Consider the following 18,573-nt stretch of genomic DNA (forward strand, 5'->3'; position numbering starts at 1 on the left):
TCGACCTTTTTGCGTCGTGGAACAACACTGAATCTAACTTGGAAAGAGAGCAGATCACGCTCTCCGCACCGAAAGAAGGAGACTGTCGCAAACGGTGGGAACTTTTGACAAGAATACAACAGTGTGCAGCGAAGTCCTCTCTCGCGTCTGGTTGCTGAAGTTCCTGGGGACCCGGCGTCGAGGCAGCGTTGCATCCGATTCGTACGACTCGAGGGCAACTCACGTGAAGGCGAGCGATCCGAGTGAAAGACAAACGTTGAGAAAATCGACAGCAAACGAGAAGCGGTTCTTCGCTTTTCCCCGTCGTCTGCTCAGCCGTCTGCGCCGGGCTGGACGAAGGAAATGGCACCAATCGACTTTTTCTGTCTTGGGGTGGGTCTCACGAAGATTGGTCGTGGTCTCCCTCCCTCCTGCAAGTGTTTGTTTGCGTTGAAGCGAAAAGAAGAAAGAACGTTTCTTTCTTTGTAGCGAGCCCTCCGACGGCATTCTTCATTCGCGTCTTGTCTTGGTTTTTTTTGGGGGGGTTCGGTTGCACCGGGACAAGAGAGAGTGCAAGTTTCTACTTTCACGCAAGGCGAGGTTCCCAGAGTTCTCTCGATTTTCCTCAGTCGTCTTCTTTCGAAAATTCGGCTGTTCCTAAGAAAAAACGCAAAGGCTACCAGAGTCTCCCGTGCGGCGCCCGCTGCGAGAGTCGCGAGGTGAGAAGGCGCAGGAACGCTGTTTTTTCGCCTTTCGCTTGCACGGCGGCTCTCTGGCCCTCTCGGTCTTTGCCGAGTCACTTTTTCCAGTTTTCCTTGTCTGGTTTTTTCTGCGGGGAAGCAAGCAATTTCTCTGTCGACCCTCCGCGATCAAAGTGCAGGCAGAACGCTGAGACTCTGGACCGCCTCGCGAACAAAGGCAAGTGCGGCGGCCGAAGGCGGCTGCTTCTGGACGAGCTCTCCTTTTGAAAGCCGTCTTTCTTCCATGCGAAAACATTTTTTTCCTGCAGAATTCGGAGTCCTGCCGTGACAGAGGACGGCGGTTTCCCTCCGATGGGTATCTGCCGGCGCACCCCTTTCTTCGTCTCCTTCTTCTGTCGCGTTTTTCTTTCTCCCAGAAGCGCAAACCTCTGTGCTGTCTCTCTCTTTTCTCTTTCGAGCTGCAGGAAAGGCGGCGACCGCGAGGGAGAGTCTGGCGACGCAGAGCGACAGACTCGTTCGGGAGATTTAGGGAGCAGAATCGTTCTGCTCTCAAGGGTCTCTTTTTCCTGCGCTCCAACGCGATCTGGAAAACGCCGCGATTTCCACTTCCAATCGTCGGTGTCAAACAGCTGGTGCGTGGTTGCCGACGCGCTTGACTGTCTCAAAAAAGGAGACGCTCTCTACTTTTTCGCGTTTCTCCTTTTCTCTGGCTGCATTCTCGATATCCCTTCTGTTTACCCTTCCTTCTGCGAAAACAGAAAGTCCATTTTTCGTAAGTTTCGGCGCCACACAGGCCGGTGCCTCAAAGTTGCCGCGTCTCCACTTTCTCCGGTCTTCACGCGAAAAAAAAGAAGATCTCTTCCTTCATTCGGTCCACCATCGCGTTCTTCGCGTTCTTCCTTTTCTCCTCGAAGCCCCGTCCTCCTCTCATTTTCCTTCTCTCATTTTCCTTTTTCTCTCCCTCGGCTGTTCTCGTCTTCCCCCGTTTTCTCTCTTCTTCTGTCTCGTCTCTTCCCTCTTCCAATTGGCGTCTCGCCGGTGGTCGCGAAGGCCGCGATGTAGCTCGCATGCACCTCGGAGCGCGCCTCTGCGGCTTCCTTTTTCCGAACTGCGCAGAACTCGACACCCGACCATGTCTTCTCTTCCGCAACAGCTTTTCGGCGCAGATCCGTCGGACGCGACGTCATGTCTCCATTCCAGAGACAGCGGGGCCTCCCAGCGCGAACGCTTGGGAGAAACGAGATCCGCGGCGAATCTGCCTGCGAACCGCCACAGCAGATCCCGAGAAGGGGAGGAGGTAGACACTGAAGAAAGCAGCTTCGAACTGTCTCCCGAAAAAGAGCCCAGCGGCAGAAATGCAGAGAGCCAAGAGGCAAACGAAGACCTTGAGGAAGCGGTGGCTCTCGCGCTGGACTCTGGAAGCGGCTTCTTCTACTCTCGCAGAGCGTCTGAGGCTCCTCCAGGTCGAGGAAACAGAGATTGTCTATCGTCTTCCCCAGATGGTCCTTCACAAGATCAAGGCTTTTCTCTGAACTCCGACACTGGGCCGCGTATCGGGTCCTCCTTGTCTTTTTCAAATACAAACGACCCTTCGTGTCTGTCCTCTTCAACCTCTTCAAGGCAACTCTCACCTTACATTGGTGGTGCTCCTTCTTCTTCTTTCTCCTCCTCTTCTCTCCCTTCTTCTTTCTCTTCTTCTCTCCCTTCTTCTTTCTCTTCTTCTCCCCCTTCTCCTTCTCTCCCGTCTTCTTCTCTCTCTTCTTCTCTCTCTTCTTCTCTCTCTTCTTCTCTCTCTTCTTCTCTCTCTTCCTCTCATCTAGCTCAAGCGCACCTTTCTGAATCTGGATTTGCGTCAACTTCGTCCACGGAGGCTCTGCAGTGGCCTGCATCTGCTGCCGGCTGTCGCGCAGCGTCTCTGTCCTCCGAACAAGATTCGGACTTCGTCTCGCCCTCTGTCTCTGTGTCGCGGCCTTCCGCGGGTGCCGCTGGGAACGCGCGGTCGTTCGCTGTCGGCGTTTCTCGTCCGCGTCCTCGAGTCACGGCGCGCAACTCTCACGCAGCCTCGGGGGAGACAGAAGACGTTTGTGTGGAGACGCCGGACGCAGACAGAGATGCACCAGAGCGAAGTGACAGCCGAGAAGCCGGCGCCGGAAGCGCGAGGAAACTTGCATTGAAACTCCTCGCCAGCGACTCGGAAGAAGAAGGGAGAAACTGTAGAATGGGCGCTGCTGCCGGTCGACCCCGGCTGAGTGGGGAGACTGTAGACGAGGCGGAGAACACTGGCCAAGGCGCGGCCCTTCCGCGAGAGTTTCCGTCGCTCGTTCTTCCTTTTGGCGTATGCCGAAACGCGTCCTTCGACTCTCCTCGTCTCCCGCCCTCCGTCTCCCCCTCTGCAGCTGCTTGCGCCTCCGACGCAGCGTTTTCCCCACGGATGCACTCACGGAGAGACAGTCCAGAGGAGACACTTGAAGATAAAGGGAGAGAAGAAGAAGAGACGAAACAAGAAGGAGAAGGAGAAGAGGAGGATCATCGTGGAGATTTGCATCGTCGGCGGAGTCGATCAGAGGAGCAGCCGTCTGTTGAAGCAAAGAGAAGAAGAGCTCAGAAGGAAGCCTGTGAAATGTCGAGCGCACCCCAAGAAGCGCCAAAAGAATTTAACTTTCCTCAAACACAGAGCGCCGTTCGCAGCGACGCAATCGACGAGTTGTCGTGGGCGGAAAGTCGGATGCGCCAAGTCCCCGGCCAGGGGACCCCGAGCGAGGAGCTGTCCGAGTCTGAGGAGCCAGTTCAACAGCAGAGCCGCGTCGCAGTGCGTTACATCGACAGCCCAAGAGACGAACGCGAAGAAGCCTCTCAGGTCGTTGCACCGGGAGTCGCTTCTGCGGAGCCGCTTTCTCTGCGAGGGACATGTTCGTCCGTTCTCGGCTGCGACGGAGGCCGCCAGGGGGTTTCTCCAGTCCCCGGCGGTGTGGAGGTTTCTCGTTCTTCTCTCACTGCTCACAGTGAACTGGAGGAGCGTTTCGAGGGAGTGCGAGAACCTCTTTTCGGAGTGGAAGACTCTCGTCTGGAAGAGACGGAGACGGTGCAGCGCGAGCGCGAGGAAGACGCAGAAAGCGTGGAGGAAATGGGAGTTCACCACGCAGCAATCAGCGTCGACAGCGGAGACGACGACGACATTGCAGTGCTCGACTCGGCTGGCGAGGCGACAGAGGCTCCCGAGGTGGACGCCGACCACGAGGCCGAAGATGAAAAGGACGAAGAGCAGGAGACGGAACAGCTCTCCGCGAGGCTGTCTCCACGACCCGGAAGTGTCTCCGCCTCGGTCTCTGTGTCCGGTGAAACAGGGGCAGAGGAGGACGAGGGTGGAGAGGACCTGGAGATCATCGCTGTCGAGGAGGAAGACGATGAGGCCGTCGAGTTTATCCGAGAAGATCAAAACAGTCGCCTACGCCGGGGGTTCGGTGGAGACGCGTTCGATTTCTCGCGGTTTCCAGCGCCCCAGGAGGCCCGCGCTGCCTCAGTGTCTCCGCCGCTCTCCGGGGTCTCTCAGGCCTTCAGCGCGGCGTCTCGGGCGACTCCGGAGACGGCGTCGCAGCCTGAGGACGATGTCCATGTGCCGCGGTGCGCGATCTGTCTCCTGAACCTGAAGCGCAGACACACAGACGTTTTTCGTTTGATGGAGGAGCTGGAAGAAGAAGAGGCGGAACTGAGTGGACGACGAGGGTCTGGAGAGAAGGCGGACGGCGACGGAGCTGGACCTGGAGAAGACGGCGCGCCGGCATCTCCGCGTCGGACAGGAGAGCAAGAAGGGGGCACAGAGGTCCAGGCGGAGCCGGCGGTCGGCGAAGAGACCGAGAGCTGGAGCCCCGGGAGGGGACGCGCTCGACGGCGACGCGGGGCCGGTCGAAAGGGAGAGAAGTCCGCGGTCGATAGGGCAGCACAGAGACGAAAGTACACAGAGAAGTTCCGGGCGCTCTACTCGCCAGATGACAACGATCAAACCATGGTCACGATCTGTGGGCATGCTTTCTGCAAAGGATGTCTCGAGCATGCGCTCATGGTCAAAAAGGAGTGCCCAGTGTGTCGACGAAAACTCCACGGGAGTCGACAGTACTTTCCTGTCTTTTTCTGACTCTCCAGTTCAGACCTCGCATGCATCGTGTGAAGCAAACGTTAGAACAAAGTTCAACCAACCTCCAGATTGCCGCATCTACGCTTCAGGAGTATTACATGCACATTTCATATATATTTATATGCATGCAGCTCGCGTGTACAGCATACACATGTGTATGTACACTATTCATATATGTGTGCATATATGCATGTCTCTTATGTAGGTAGGTCGAGCACTGATGCGAGTTGTGTGTACGAAGAGGGTGGAAGAGGGAAGGAGAGGAAGGTGGAGAACAGGGAGAGAGTGCGTAAGTGGGTCTGTCGATTCTGGACTCGAATGCAGAGGAGATTCTTGGGGGCTCCGGTTTTTTTTCGAGAGGGAAATTCGTCAAGAAAAGGAGAAAGGGAGATGCCGGGCATGACGCAGAACAGCAGGTTTGAGAGTTGTCGGGGAGAAAAACATATTTACAGAGACCGCTGCTGGTTCTTCGGAGTGGAAGAAGAGCGAGCAACGCTCAAGTCGATTCAGAACGAGTTGCATGTCATGGGCTGTTAGTGGGGAGCTGTCTCTTGTCTCAGTCAGAAGTAAAAAGGGCGCGAGTTTGTGTGGTTTTTGTGCCTCTGAAAAGGAATGCGTTTTCACCTTCTTGTCACGAAGAAGCCCCAGGAAACTCTTGGATTCTTCAAGATCTTTGCCCTGTGTGTGTGTGTGTATGCGTGTACGCCCGAGTTCTTCGGGCCGCGATACGGAGAGAGGCGTCGACTTTCTCCACTTTCTGTTTCCGCATGAAGCGACAGACAAGAAGGCTTTCGCGGTCTAGCCTCACAAAACGGAGGGGTTCCCCCAAACACTCGGATCGCGTTGGCGCTCTGGTCAATTAGCTTTGCAGCTCTTGTGCCGATCTTTACTTCACCTGCTCAACCAGTGGATTAGTCGTGACTCTTTATTCGACTCCCATGTCAATCCAAAGTTCTGTGACTCTGTGTACTCTGGTGGTGGTGTATCAAAGGGCGTCCAGAGCTGACAAGAGGGTGTTTTATGTGTCTCCCCAGGCAGAGAACTGACGCTCCGTAGCTATGTCAATCCGTTTCGGGGATGTCAGAAAAAAAAGTCGCTTTTCCTCTTTCGGCGGGGGGGAAGAGACTGCGCCTCTGAAACGGCTGGAGTCGCTGGTATCGGCTGTTGCTGAAGAGTCTGGAATCAGGTGGGGGCTTGGAAATCGCGCAGCAATCAAGTCAAAGAGTTACTTTTTCGCAGTTGCAAACTCCGCGGACTTGGGGTCTCGGAAAACTTGACAGCCTTTGCAGAGAAACAAACGAAATGCAAATCAGGTTCGTCGGTGTCCCTCCCAACGCTCTGGGGGGTGCCGACAGGGCCAGGCACCTGTCTGGACCGGAAGCACGACAAACCACTGGTTTGGAAGTAAACACACACTTTCAGCAGCGCATGGGTGAGAAGAGACACCACAGAAGTAGAGACAAGTCGCTGGTTCTCGATTCTCGGCTTATCCGCGCAAAAAATGTTGACAGCAACCTTTTGGTCGAACCCCGCATGGAGACAGCTGTGACGTCGAACAGTCTTTCAGCAGCACCGATCGGAGAGCAACGAGTCGCAGATCATCCGTGTCTGTATTTTGAATGTCTTCCTGTTTCCGAGATCCAAAGGGAAAAAGCAGGTCTCTGAGTCGCTCAACGAAGGTTCGCTCATGTTCACTGCGATTCAAGGGGCGTAAAGGTGCTCAGGGTCGTCGCGGCCCTCATAAAAGATGCTTCTCTCTTGAAGTCGTAGAGTAACAGCGTGGGGAGAGTGCTCCACGGACGAGTCTGCGTGGAGTGACAGGGGCTCGAATGTTCCGTCTCGCAGCCTCTTTTGTGCATGCGAGTAGAAAAACTGTCTTTTCTTGCTCTGCTCTGGCTCTTGTGAAAGAACGTTTGGTGTCTGCATCTCTCATAACTGGAATCTCACTCAGTATCCTAGGGAGTGGAATGTCAGCAGACATAAGTAACTTGGGTGCCTGTGTTTATCTCGTCACTGGTGTCTTAGTACTGTAGAAATTCCATTGCCGTCGGCAAGCGACAAGATCTCTCTCGGATTTTCCTCTGGAAAAATTCGGTCGCACCAGGCACGGTGGCGCGGCCTGCGCTGCGTCCCCGCGGCTTACACAAACTGTAGGGCGCGTCTTTTGTGTTCACAAGAGTCGACTTCGGCGCCGCTGCTTCTGGAAAAGAAGCCAGCGAAAAATAACAAGTTCTGCGGGAGACGCAAGCTTTGCGCGCGTCGATCTCCACACCAGAGAACCGGAGATAAGATCCAAAAAAACAGACCCGAGAGAGAAAACTTTACACACGATGACGTTTACATGTTTCTCGTTTCACAGGTGTAGGCTTGTTTGCCGTTCATATCGGTTTGCGCATATTTCGAAAAATGCAACGACACAGGCGTCTCTGTGGGTCTCGGTGGATACCGGCCACCCGCGGGCGGAAGAGACCAGACCAGAGACAGAACGTAGCGAGAACGTTGTGCGCAGTCGAAGGCGCAGAACGAGGGATACGCCAGCGCAGCGGTGCAGGAGACACCCAAACAACAAACACAAGTCGACACAACAGAGACTCCGGGAGAAAGCCTCGATAAAATATTCACAAACGCCTTCGCAGGCAGCCGCACTTGGTTTCCGGACGGATGTTCCAGAAAAAGAAGGCTTTTGTTCCTCGAGGAACGCGTCCACTCGCAAAAAGCGGCCTCGACACTCTATAGCGAGACAGGAACAGTACTCCAGGACTGAGCTTTGGGCATCACGGATTCAGTGAACAGCAGAGAGACGCTGAGACCTCAAGCAGATAAAGGAAACGCGAACAGAAGGTGCATGCGTGGATGGGCCGTCTGGCGACGACCACGAAAGACTGCGAACGGACAGCTTTACCTTCGACATCCTTGAAAAACAAAAAAACGCGGCAAGACAACCACTCGCCGGAACCATCCCGTTCTGCACGCGGGGAAACAACGCATCGAGTTCCGCAGAACGCACATGACGGCAACCACCGTTCTGCCCAGGGTGCATTCTTCTGCCCTTTTGACTACCACTGGATGTCTCTTCGGGTGTAGGTCGCGGGGCCCTGTCTCCCGTCCCCGGCAGGCTGTGGGGCCTGCGGCCCGGAGAAAAAGGAGACACTGTCTCCTGAAGGCGGCGGCCCAAAGGGAGAAGCCGCGGGGACAGCCGCCTTAGGAGGACGCATGTATGGAGTCGGAGTCGCACACCCGCCCGGAAAGGGCGCAGTCGGCACTGGATCTGCGGAGGCGAAAGGCCCGGAGGAGGCCCCAAGGTTCCCAGAAGGAAAAGGCAGTGAGGAAGGCCCTGTGGGGTGAGGCGGGGCCACTGGAGAGACGGACTGCGGAGCCGAGGAGACACCGGGGACAGGGCCTGTGGAGAAACCGGGGATAGGGCCTGTGGAGACACTCGAGAGAGGGTCTGTGGAGACACTCGAGAGAGGGCCTGTGGAGACACTCGAGAGAGGGCCTGTGGAGCCCGAGAGGTCCTGCGGGGGGAAAGGCCCAGAGGCGTCGGCGACCCCGTTTGGGGCTTGGCAGGCAGGGAAGGGAGACGCGGAACTTATGTTGCCTCCTGAGACCGAAGGGCCTCCTGGATAACTGTCTCCCTGAGGAGACACAGAGCCGCCGAAATGATTGGGCGCGGGAGAGACCGAGGGAGTCGGAGACGGAAAGGCAGGCCGAGCGTGGAGCGCCGTGGCAGGCGAGATCTTCTCCGTCGGGATGCACAAGTCCCCAACAGTCTGAGACGGCCCTGAGGCTCCAAATGGACTCGTGAGCAGTCCAGAGGCCGCTGGCAAAGGAGCTGTGGAGAAACGAAGAAGTGACAGCAACAAAGATGGGTGCAGAGTGGACAGGAAAACCACAAACGTGTGATAGAACGGAATCCTCCAAAACGAGAAACATTCTCCCTCGGCTGTTTCCCAGAACCTTTCAGGGCTGGTGCCTTCGATCAAATCTGCTTCTCTGACTCATTCTCTTCCGTTCCCCGGGTGCATGCATCGATTCTCAGGAACCGCATCTGTTCCTTCCAGCTCTCTTTGATTGTCTGTACCACCCGCAATTCAATCAGAAACCACGTCTGTGTTCCAGCGCGTTCGTTTCTTCCAGCCGCATTCTGTGTATTCCGCCGTGAGATGGAGAGAGGGGCAGATCGGAGTTTCTCTGTCCCCACAGTCGCTCTCCGACTTTACTTGCCTGACTTCGCAACAGAGACTAGGAGACTAGAAAAAACCTTTCGAAACTCTTCCAAAGAGTGAAGACGGATTTACAACGCAGACCTACCGGCTCGGAAAGGCTCTGAATTCCTCGCGGGGCCCTCGGGCGCAGAAGCGTAGAGCCCAGAGGAAATCAGGGAGGCTGACGCAACACCCTGGCGTCCCCCATTCGAGTTTCCTGATGAAAAAACGTCGACATATCGATTTCTTTTGTCCGCTCCTGTTCTGGGCCGCGTTGCCGTCTCGACCCCCATTGGCGGCGGAGGAGGCGGAGGTGGAGCAGGGGCCGCAGGCCCCGAACCGGAGCCGGGGTCGGCAGCATCCGCTGGAAGAGACTCTTCCTCGTGCTCGCGACCTAAAAAGAAAACGAAGGCGGCGGAAACGAGCACCACACCTGTGTCTCGCGCCGCACCAGATGCTGCAGGGTCTGTCTATACATCAGAGGGAAAAACGCTGTTGACTGTCTGGAACTTCGAGAGGGAACAGCGAAGGAGAGAAGCGAAGACTCCTCCTGCGGGATCAGGATTCGCAGCCGAGGAAATAAAACTCTAAATGGCATTCGAAAACGACAAAAAAAAGTCGTTGCCCCCCCCTCTCGACACTCGATGAAACACGACGATTTCCAGGCTTGCCTTCGAACTGTCTCGGTACCCCAGGGATGAGTTTCCCTCAACTTCTCTCTTTCCTTTCGCCTCTCCTATCCGTTTTCTCTCTCCCTTCTCTCTCACCGGATTCCCTGTCTCCTTTCCTACACACCTTTCTTTCCTTCTCCGTCCCCCCGCTTCTGCGATACCTCTTTCGCGCCATCGTTTCTGAACGTGGTCGTAGTAGAATGCGTTCTCGACTCCGATGTTTCTCTCTTCAGCACTGAGGGCCTTCTTGAGTCCGCCAATCATGCCCTCCAGCCAGCTGCCGCCCACGACGGCGGCAAGAGACAAGCCGCTCTCTTCCTTCTTCTCTCTCTCGCCCTGAGCGAGGCCCTGGAAGAAGCTCGAGGTCGGAGGGCCTTCTCTGGGCTCCACGCCGAGGGCAGACGCAATTGCGGGCGCCTCTGGAGCCCCGAGGGAGGGTCGGTGCAAGGCGAGAAGGTGCGAGTTGAGAGAAGAGAACTTTCCTGTTTGTTGCAGACACTCGATCTTCTGCTGCACCTCGCGAAGCTCCTGGCGCAACTCTGTCGGAACTTGGATTTGTGGCAGTGCGCGGAGAAACGAAGCAGCCATCGAGCAGTAACTCTGGGCCTAGACAGGAACGTGGAAGGCGAAGACAGGGAGAGAAGCAGTGGGAGCTCTAGAGAAGAAAGAAAAGACGTGGAAGGTTTCGAGGAAGAAAAGAAGCAAAATGGGCAGCTTGAGAGAGAAGGAAGCCAGCCCTGATGAGGAGGGAGACATGGAGCAGAGTGGGGAGAAGCAAAGGACTGAAGGAAGGTGGAGACAGTGTGAGGCGCGCGAGAGCGAAAGAACCTGTGCAACGGGCGAGACAAAGAAGAGCGAAAACAGCAGAAACGAAGAAAAGAGAGCAGAAACCACAGAATTGCTTGAGGGTCTTACCTGCTGAAGAAGTCCGAGATCGGCCAGAAAGAACGCATACCAAATCTTCGACGGGATCAGCTGGGGAAACATGAACTGCAGGAGACACACACACACAAATACTGACATGTGGCGATCTCCATCTGCCTCCTGGAAAGCTCCACGTCCGCATTTAACTTCATCTCGATGATTTCTTCTCTGCATATTCACGTACGTCTAAGTCTATCTCTTCTTGCCTGCATGCGGACAGATTCCCAGCTGTACATTTTCACTCAGATATACACATGAACAACGTACATTTTTTGTTAGACATGTTCTTGTCGATTTACATGTGCACCTGTGGATGAACGTGCAAAGCTTCCGACACCTGGTGTGTATGGACAGCGGAAAAACGCGAAGGTCTTTCTTGTCTCCCGTCTGCCTACTTGAGGGTCGTGGAGGCGATACAAGTATTCGAGGGTCTCTGTCAAAATCACTTCCTCAACCGGGGAGCCCCCGATGGAGAAAAGAGTTCCATCCTCTCTCGACAGCCTCCTGCCGGAAGTCGTCCCCAACTTGCGAGGAAGAGGGTCCAGAAGAGAGACAGGCGCCACGGTCTTCCCGGCCAGCAGCGCGCAGAGTTGAGAGGCATGGAGACACCCGCACCAGCTCGAGGGCGACGCGGAGCTCTCCGTCTCTGCGAGGGCTCCACTGAGAGCGAGAAGGAGACGTTGCCCCGTGGGGTGGACAAGGCCCGCCAACCGCGCGACCAGGGCCGCAGTTGGGTACCACGCTTCGACGGAGTCTGTCCAGCGGAAAACAACGGAGGAAAATGGAGAAAGATGAAAACAAAGAAAACAAGAAGCATAGAGAAACCGCATCCGGCTGACTAGCTCAAGAGTTCCCGCGATCTCACATCTCCCGCAGCCGTAACGAGAGTCTTTTCGTCCGATCGTAGGTCCGCCGCAAGGTTACTGAATCCTAAAAACTCGACAAACTTCTACACCTCTTCGAGCACACAAGCACGGTGGCTTGTTCTCTCCCGGATTTCGAGGCGCTTCGTCTCTCACCTGCGTCCATGATGAACTCGTCTGGGTCTTGCCCCACAACACGGTATAAACTCGCAACAGCTCTTCGCCACCTCGCCCTTGAATCTCGTGCGTCTCCCGCCCCTGGAGGCCCGTGAGTCTCTTCTCCTTTCCTCTTCTCGGCGACCCTGTCCCCCTGCGCGAGCTGCGCCGAGAAGGCCCGGAGAGCCTCGTTGACTGCGTCGCTGCTCAACGCGTTCCCCAGGGCGAACGCATGGTCGAAAATCTTCTCAGCCAGAGAAACCTCGAACGCACCCCTCACGTCGCCTGTGCAAGCCCTGCGACAAATCTCATCCACCCTCGCGCTTCGCGCATCCGCATCTCTCTCGCCACCTTCAACAGAAGAAGGGCGTTGAGCCTCTGCAGCTTGGACGGAAGCGCGCATGTCTTCAAGGGGGAAGAGCGAAGAGGCCGACGGCAGAGTGAGGCGAGAGGGCCCGTGCTGCCTTCCAGCAGGTCCCTGAGTTCGCTGTTCCTGAAGCAAGGCGAGGAGAAAACTCCAGAGTCCACACACTTCGAGTTGCGAGCCCGGGGGGTTTGAGGATGTGCTCTGGGAAGCGAGACGCATCTTCTTCTCCACAATTCCCTCGAAATAGCGAATGAGCGAGGCCGTTGTCCTCGCGTCTGCCGCGCCCAGAGGGCCCGGAAACCCTGCGACCATCTCCAGGAAGAGCGGAGAGCTCTCGGCGCGGAGTTCCGACTCCTTCGATGCCTCGCGAGGGCCTGACACACCTGCGCCCCCCACCAGGGCCTCCGCCAGAGGCAGCTCAGACACCGCCGAAGTCTCAGGACTCCCCAAAAACATGAAGCCCCCCAGTCCAAAGGCGACAGGGACGCCCACCGACCCCACGCGATGCTGTGAGAACGACACCTCGCCCTGACTCGACGCACCTCCCGTGAAGGTCGCAACCGCGCCCGAAAAAACTGGGGTCAAAGGGCCTGGGGCCGGAGAGACAGCGACCGGAGGGGCGGGACCCACGGGGACTGGAGGCGTGGGGGCCACGGGGACTGGAGGGGCGGGGCCCACGGGGACTGGAGCAGCGTGACCCACGGAGACTGGAGGCGTGGGGCCCACGGGGACTGGAGGGGCGGGGCCCAAGGGGCCTGGAGGAGCGTGACCCACGGAGACTGGAGGCGTGGGGCCCACGGGAACTGGAGGGGCGGGGCCCACGGCGACTGGAGGGGCGGGGCCCACGGCGACTGGAGGCGTGGGGGCCACGGGGAGTGGAGGAGCGGGGCCCACGGGGACTGGAGGGGCGGGGCCCACGGGGACTGGAGGGGCGGGGCCCACGGGAACTGGAGGAGCGGGGCCCACGGAGACTGGAGGCGTGGGGGTCACGGGGACTGGAGGGGCGGGGCCCACGGGGACTGGAGGAGCGGGGCCCACGGAGACTGGAGGCGTGGGGGTCACGGGGACTGGAGGGGCGGGGCCCACGGGGACTGGAGGAGCGGGGCCCACGGAGACTGGAGGCGTGGGGGCCACGGGGACTGGAGGAGCGGGGCCCACGGAGCCCAGGGCCTGGGGAGCTGGGCAAGGCTGCGCACCCCACATCCCGCGTTGACGAGCTGTCTCCTCGGACGCGGCTCGTGTTTCCTTTGGGCCCAGATGTGGGGCGCGGAGCCACGCGGGCGGCGCCGGCAGGGGCACGGTGGGAGGCAGAGCAGACGCGTGAGGGTCTCGTCCCCCGAGAGCAGAAAAGCTGGGTCCTGCCAGGGGCGTCTCGTTTCCAGGTCGCTGAGACGCTGCAGGGGGTAGAGGAGAAGAGAATGGATTTTCAGCAGAAGATGGATTCTGAAGGAGAGAGGAGAAGTCTGTGTCAGACTGGAGAGCCTGTCGGGTGTCTTCGGGGGCGCCGAGATCAACTGCCGGTCTTGGGCCCTGTTCTCTTTCTCCCGCGCGGACCTCCTCCCCGGGGGCCGTCTGGTCGACTGCATGGCCCAAAACGTCCCCAGTCGCTGAAGTGTCTCCGTCACCACGGGGCGCAGACGCAGGCAGAAGAGACGAGGAGGTCCAGAGTTCTCGCGAAGTCTCTGTCGCGACACCGGAACTCGTCAAGGGATTCGCTACGGATCCATACCCCGAGCTCAAGGCGAGCTCCTTTTCGCTTCTGTGCCCATCTTTCCCGCCGCATCTGATCTCGCCCTTTTCCTCTGTCTCCTCGGAAGCAAGGGTCCCCTCGATCTCTCTTGTCTCCTCCGGGGCCTCTGCCGAAGCCCGGAGGGCGCCTTCGACACCCAGTGCGCGTTCCCCCTCTCCCTTCTCTCCCATGTCTTTCGCTCCACTTTCCTTCTCTCCAACATCCTTCTCTCCCGTGTCTTTCGCTCCAGTCCTGTGTGCTCCTCTTTCTTGTGGCTCAGTCTCGAGGGCCGTGGCTTGGTCGGCAGGGCCGGCGAGGGTCGAGATGGCGCCGAGGATTTCGCACGCAGCCGCACTGTTGAAGACGCTGTCCGACGCATCGTCGTCTCGGAAGAGAAAGAGCGGATCCCCTCTCGCTGCTTCTTCAGCTTCTCGTCTGTCGAGGAAAGCAGGAGCAAATCTTCCACAGTCCTCTGTCGCGACACCTGGAGAGACACCCGCAAAGTGGACTGCGTCTGTGGCGTCTGAACAGAACGACGAGGGGACGCCTCCAAGCCCAAACAGAGTGTCTGCGGGGGATTGGCCGTGGTCCAGCTCTTCTGGAGTGCCTCCGGCCGACTGACTCGGAGGTCCAGAGTCCTCAGCTTCGCGCGGCGCGGAGGGTGCGTCGCCCTGGTTGTGCTCCTCAGATGCATGCAGTTGTCCAGATCTAGACACTACCTCTTCTGCGCAGACAGCCGCAGTTCCTGACCCCGTCTCGCCAGACGCACGAGCTTCCTCTGACAAGACAAAGGCGCAAGAGGAGGAGGAGGAATCCGAGACACATGGCGCCTCTCTCTCTAACGCTGAGCCCTCTTCCTGCTGCACAAAAGCGCTGCGTTCGTCGCCGGATTCCATTCGCCTCTCATGCTCTTCAGTTTCCTTGTCGACCCCGCGCGTCTCTCCAGAGCCCTGACGCTTCTCCGGCACCCTTTCTGCGTTCTGCGTCTCGGCAGGGAGAGGAGAAGCATCTGCGGAAGTCCGACGGTCGCCTCTCGCTTCAGGGAATGGCGCCAAACTCTCAGACCGGTCTTGCTCTGAAGACGTATTCGGGACCCCTGCTGTCTCGGGTGTCTCTACAGCTCCCGCCGAGGATGGAGCGACAGAGCTGGCCTGCAGGCAGGCGGATGCCTCGCGCGCAGGCTCTCCACCGATGAATAGAGAAGCCGGAGCTCTCCCCTCAGATCCGCCTTCGCTGGGAGGCCAAGGTCCGAGGCTGTTGTCCACGGAAGGCGGCAGCACCCCCCCAGGGACGACAGAAGAGAGAGGAGGGGCAGAGCTCCAGACAGGAGGAGCGACAGGAGCAGATGCAAAAGCAGGGAGCGGAGCAGATGCAGGAGGGAGAGGACTAGAGAGAGAGGGCGAAGGAGTCTCCGTTTCCCCGGGAGGCTTTGAATCGACAGAAGTGAAGACGGCTTCAGAAGAAAACGGATTCCTGAACATCGGCAAAGGCGCCTCCGGAGGCGCCTTTGCCGACAGTTGGGCAGGCGAGGAAGCCAACGATGAAGGAAGAGAGGAAAGTGGATGATAAGATGGTGGAACCGCCAGTGGTGAAGATGAAGGAGGAGGGAATGAAGAGGGTCCGGAGCTACTTTCTGCAGCATTTAAAGGAGTTAAGAACGGATTCTTAAACGGCAAAGGAACTGCGAAGTCGCTCTGCTTTTCCCCCTCGGTCTCCGTTTGAGAACCTGAAGAGGCAGACACTCCGTTGGGTGTAGGGCCTCTGTGGGGGCTGGCATGTGGACCGACGGCGCACTGGACTCGCGCAGCATACGCGCCTTCCTTCTCTCCACGTGTACATACACCCGAAGCTTCAGCAGCGACGTCCAGTCCGCCAGCAGAGGGCAGAGGGTCTCGATGAGTCAGAGGCTGTCCTTCGGTATCCTGGGGTCTCCCCCCAGCTGTCCCCGTCTCGCTTTTTTCAAGGGGGTGCTCCATGCTTCTCGCATGCAGGCCTCCGTTGTCACGAATTCGGGAGAGCTCGTCGGCAGCCACCGCTTTCTGAGGAAAGGAAGTCTGCAGAAGGGCAGCGGGGGCGCCGGGAGGCGCAGGAGAAGCGGAACTGGCAGAGATAGCCACCGAAGCGAATGGATTCACCATCTGGAAGGCTGCCTGGTAAGAGGGGGGCGCCAACGGAGGCGAAGAAGAAGCCGGACCCCCAGAAGGCGAAAAGGAAGCCTCTGCAGCAGAGGAGAAGCCACAGACCGGAAAGGGAGGAGGAAAGGGAGGAGAAGAAGGAGCAGGTGGAGACCCTGAGCAGTGGGAGGCGGGGAAGTTCGTCTGCGGCGCCGCGTGCAGCCAGTCGTCGCCAGCCCCTGAGGGGTCTGAGCTGAAGAGATTCGCGACAGACATTGCGGAAGAGAAAGAGGGAAGAACGGTCGAAGAGAAAGGGAGAAAGTGAAGACGGAGAGAGGCAGACGACGGCAGAGAACAAAAGCTCTGGTCGATCAGCGAGCGACAGGAAAGCAGAAGATGGTAGACCTGGTGTCCAGCAGGCAGGCGGCACAAGAAGTCGAACACAAGAGGCAAAGAGCACAGTCTGGCTTTCCAACAAAGGAGACGGCCACGAAGAGCTGGATTTTTGTTTTCGAGAAAAACAACGGCGAGGGATTCCTTTTTCGCTGGCCTTCGTCGACTTCACAGGTTCGTCGTCCCTCTGAAACTTCCCTGCTTTGCGCCCTCTGGTCGCGCATCCGCCACAGAGCTCGCGGGAGACCTGGGAGTCTGTCGAGGAGGGAAAGAGCGAAATTGACGCGGCAAACGAAACAGAATGGGCGAAGTCTGGAGAGAGATTCTTCGTTCTTTCCTGGGCGAGGTCTGCCCCCTCCGCATCGCACATGCCCCAGGTCTCGGTCCGCCACGCGAGTGTTTTTGCCCGCCTTCACAGAGGAAAGCACATTCTTGATGGCGGCACAGCGAAGGAGAAAGGCGTGGACTAAAGGAAAAGAGGGAAAACAAAATGGTGGAGAAGGAACGGAACGCAGAAAGAGCAACGTCTGTGTGCAGCGATGATTCTTTTCTCAGAGGCCAGATACCCCCCCTGACTGCGCAGCGCTCGCACATCTGCAAATAGACACTCGCTGCCCAGGTCGGTGACCTGACTGCCTCGGCGGATTGGAAACGATCCGCCGCATGAGGAAATCGCCGCTCTTTTTGTGCTTCTCCGCCGGGTTTTCTCTGTTTTTTCTGCATCCTGCAAAGTTGTGCGTGCGAGAAGGGCAAAGAGATGTCCATATACCCCGGGGGGAAACGGCTGGGGTGGCCGCTCAACTTTTCGCGGGGATCCGCGCCCATTTCTTTCTTTCTGAATTTCCTCAAGGGAACGAAGAAGCCGCGGGGTAAATAGGGTTCGTCAAGTGCCGGCAATGTGGCAAAATAACGAAAAAGGGAGGCTCGATTTTGGCTTAGAGCTTGCGGCTACAGTAAAATCGCTGTAGGGGCGCCGCCCTGAAATGACGGTCCGTGGTCTAGAGGCAGCATTCACTTATCACACTAGCGTTTGAGGAGGAGTTTGCCCGCGTTGTCAATCGGATGGGTCTCACAGCAGTCCAAACATTACGTGTAGAACATCACCGAAACATCTGAGATGACATTTGTGCCGCAGGAAACTGAACTCCAGTCACTTTAGCTGTAAGCCAAAAGTGTAAATCCTCGCCTGATTTGCTGGGCTTCCTTAGCGCTTCTGCCCCGTGAAGAGAGCTTATCTTCATCTCTTCTGGTTCTTCTACGCAGGGGCGTATGGATACGAGGGAGTGTTGGTTGTAAGTTCAGATTCTCATGTTCGACAGAAAAGAAAGCTGAGGAGGAAGGTACAAGGGACGGCGAGGCTCAAGTTCTACGCAGAGTCATTCTTAGAGAGAAAGCATTTAGCCAGAAAATAATTGTGCCGAGGAACGCCAGCGAAGGTTACATGATAAAAATGGTATCATCACCGATGTTGCTGTTGGAATTCGACGCCGTCCACGTTTGCTTGCTCCACAGTCTGTGGCTCAAAAACTCACTTGCACCCTGTTCTCCGCACGTAAAGGGAGAATGTCGCGAGGTTCGCTCGGAAACGACTGCCGAAATTGCTACGGCAAGAAGCCTTGCGGCCTCACTACTTTAAGGGGACAAGAGAGGAAACATTTCCAGTGGATCGAAAATCTCGGATGAATGTAGATTCGCAGGAACTCGCTGCCGGACACAAGGTGGGTGTGTTTCACATGGTCGTTTAGCAGTCCCGTCTAGAATGAGGACTCCGGATATAGTCGATTACTTTCAGGTCAGATTTTTACTTCAGCAAGGGAACTTCCGGAGCGTGGACGCGGGAGTTTCACACCATCGCGCTTCATTTCTTTACTCGCGGCGCCCCGCTAGAAATCAGCCCTCTCTAAAAAAGACGAACTTTACACCTGAGCTGCCTCGTCGTGGAAGCTGCAGGTAGGAAGAAACGGAAAGAAAACGAAAGACGAAGAACTCCGGGAGAAGGTAGAGAGTGGCACTGCCGTGTAGTCTGCGGTGTCTTTGTATACAAACAAAAGAGTCAGTCCGTTCTTTCCTCCCCTGCAGCTTTGTCTACCGGACCCAAGTTGAACAGTGCATTTCATGGCAGTGAGGTCTTTGAGCGCATGAATAATAGTGGTTTCCAGCACTCAATGCCAACAGCTGCATGCAAGCGTTGCACACATCGGGAGATCCAGTTTGGTAATTGCCTTCCTCGATAAGTTATGAGTTACAGACAAGCAAAGTCTTTCCTGCTTGCTGTACTCTACCACAACGCTGGACTGCTTAAGACAGGTAAACGCCTTGCATTTCAATATCCTTCGGTA

The 18,573-nt window shown here is 57.1% G+C and overlaps 2 protein-coding genes across 2 annotated transcripts; one reads left to right on the forward strand and one right to left on the reverse strand.

The window, feature by feature from the left end:
- The first annotated feature begins 823 nt into the window (after positions 1 to 823).
- TGME49_294720 (hypothetical protein) lies at positions 824 to 6,116 on the forward strand. The gene has a single exon (XM_002370200.2). It carries the CDS (start codon positions 1,813 to 1,815, stop codon positions 4,810 to 4,812), a length of 3,000 nt encoding a protein of 999 aa, XP_002370241.1. The 5' UTR covers positions 824 to 1,812; the 3' UTR covers positions 4,813 to 6,116.
- A 1,001-nt stretch (positions 6,117 to 7,117) lies between these two features.
- TGME49_294730 (hypothetical protein) lies at positions 7,118 to 16,774 on the reverse strand. Its single transcript, XM_002370201.2, has 6 exons — positions 11,632 to 16,774; positions 11,008 to 11,366; positions 10,604 to 10,678; positions 9,850 to 10,294; positions 9,124 to 9,411; positions 7,118 to 8,644 (listed from the first exon to the last, which is right to left on the reverse strand). Exons 1-6 carry the CDS (start codon positions 16,115 to 16,117, stop codon positions 7,869 to 7,871), a joined length of 6,429 nt encoding a protein of 2,142 aa, XP_002370242.1. The 5' UTR covers positions 16,118 to 16,774; the 3' UTR covers positions 7,118 to 7,868.
- Between the last annotated feature and the right edge of the window lie 1,799 nt (positions 16,775 to 18,573).

Source organism: Toxoplasma gondii, chromosome Ia (genome assembly GCF_000006565.2).
Source record: "Toxoplasma gondii ME49 chromosome Ia, whole genome shotgun sequence".
In the NCBI taxonomy this organism is placed as follows: domain Eukaryota; phylum Apicomplexa; class Conoidasida; order Eucoccidiorida; family Sarcocystidae; genus Toxoplasma; species Toxoplasma gondii.

Bases quoted from the DNA above. Each gene is read 5' to 3' on its own strand.
- TGME49_294720 (XM_002370200.2), top strand. From the start codon at position 1,813: ATGTCTTCTCTTCCGCAACAGCTTTTCGGCGCAGATCCGTCGGACGCG.
- TGME49_294730 (XM_002370201.2), bottom strand. From the start codon at position 16,117: ATGTCTGTCGCGAATCTCTTCAGCTCAGACCCCTCAGGGGCTGGCGAC. The intron at 11,367-11,631 runs GTGAGAGACGAA...TCCGCTGGACAG, and splicing joins CGAGTTCATCATGGACGCAG to ACTCCGTCGAAGCGTGGTAC. The intron at 10,679-11,007 runs GTAGGCAGACGG...TGTCTCCTGCAG, and splicing joins ATCGCCTCCACGACCCTCAA to TTCATGTTTCCCCAGCTGAT.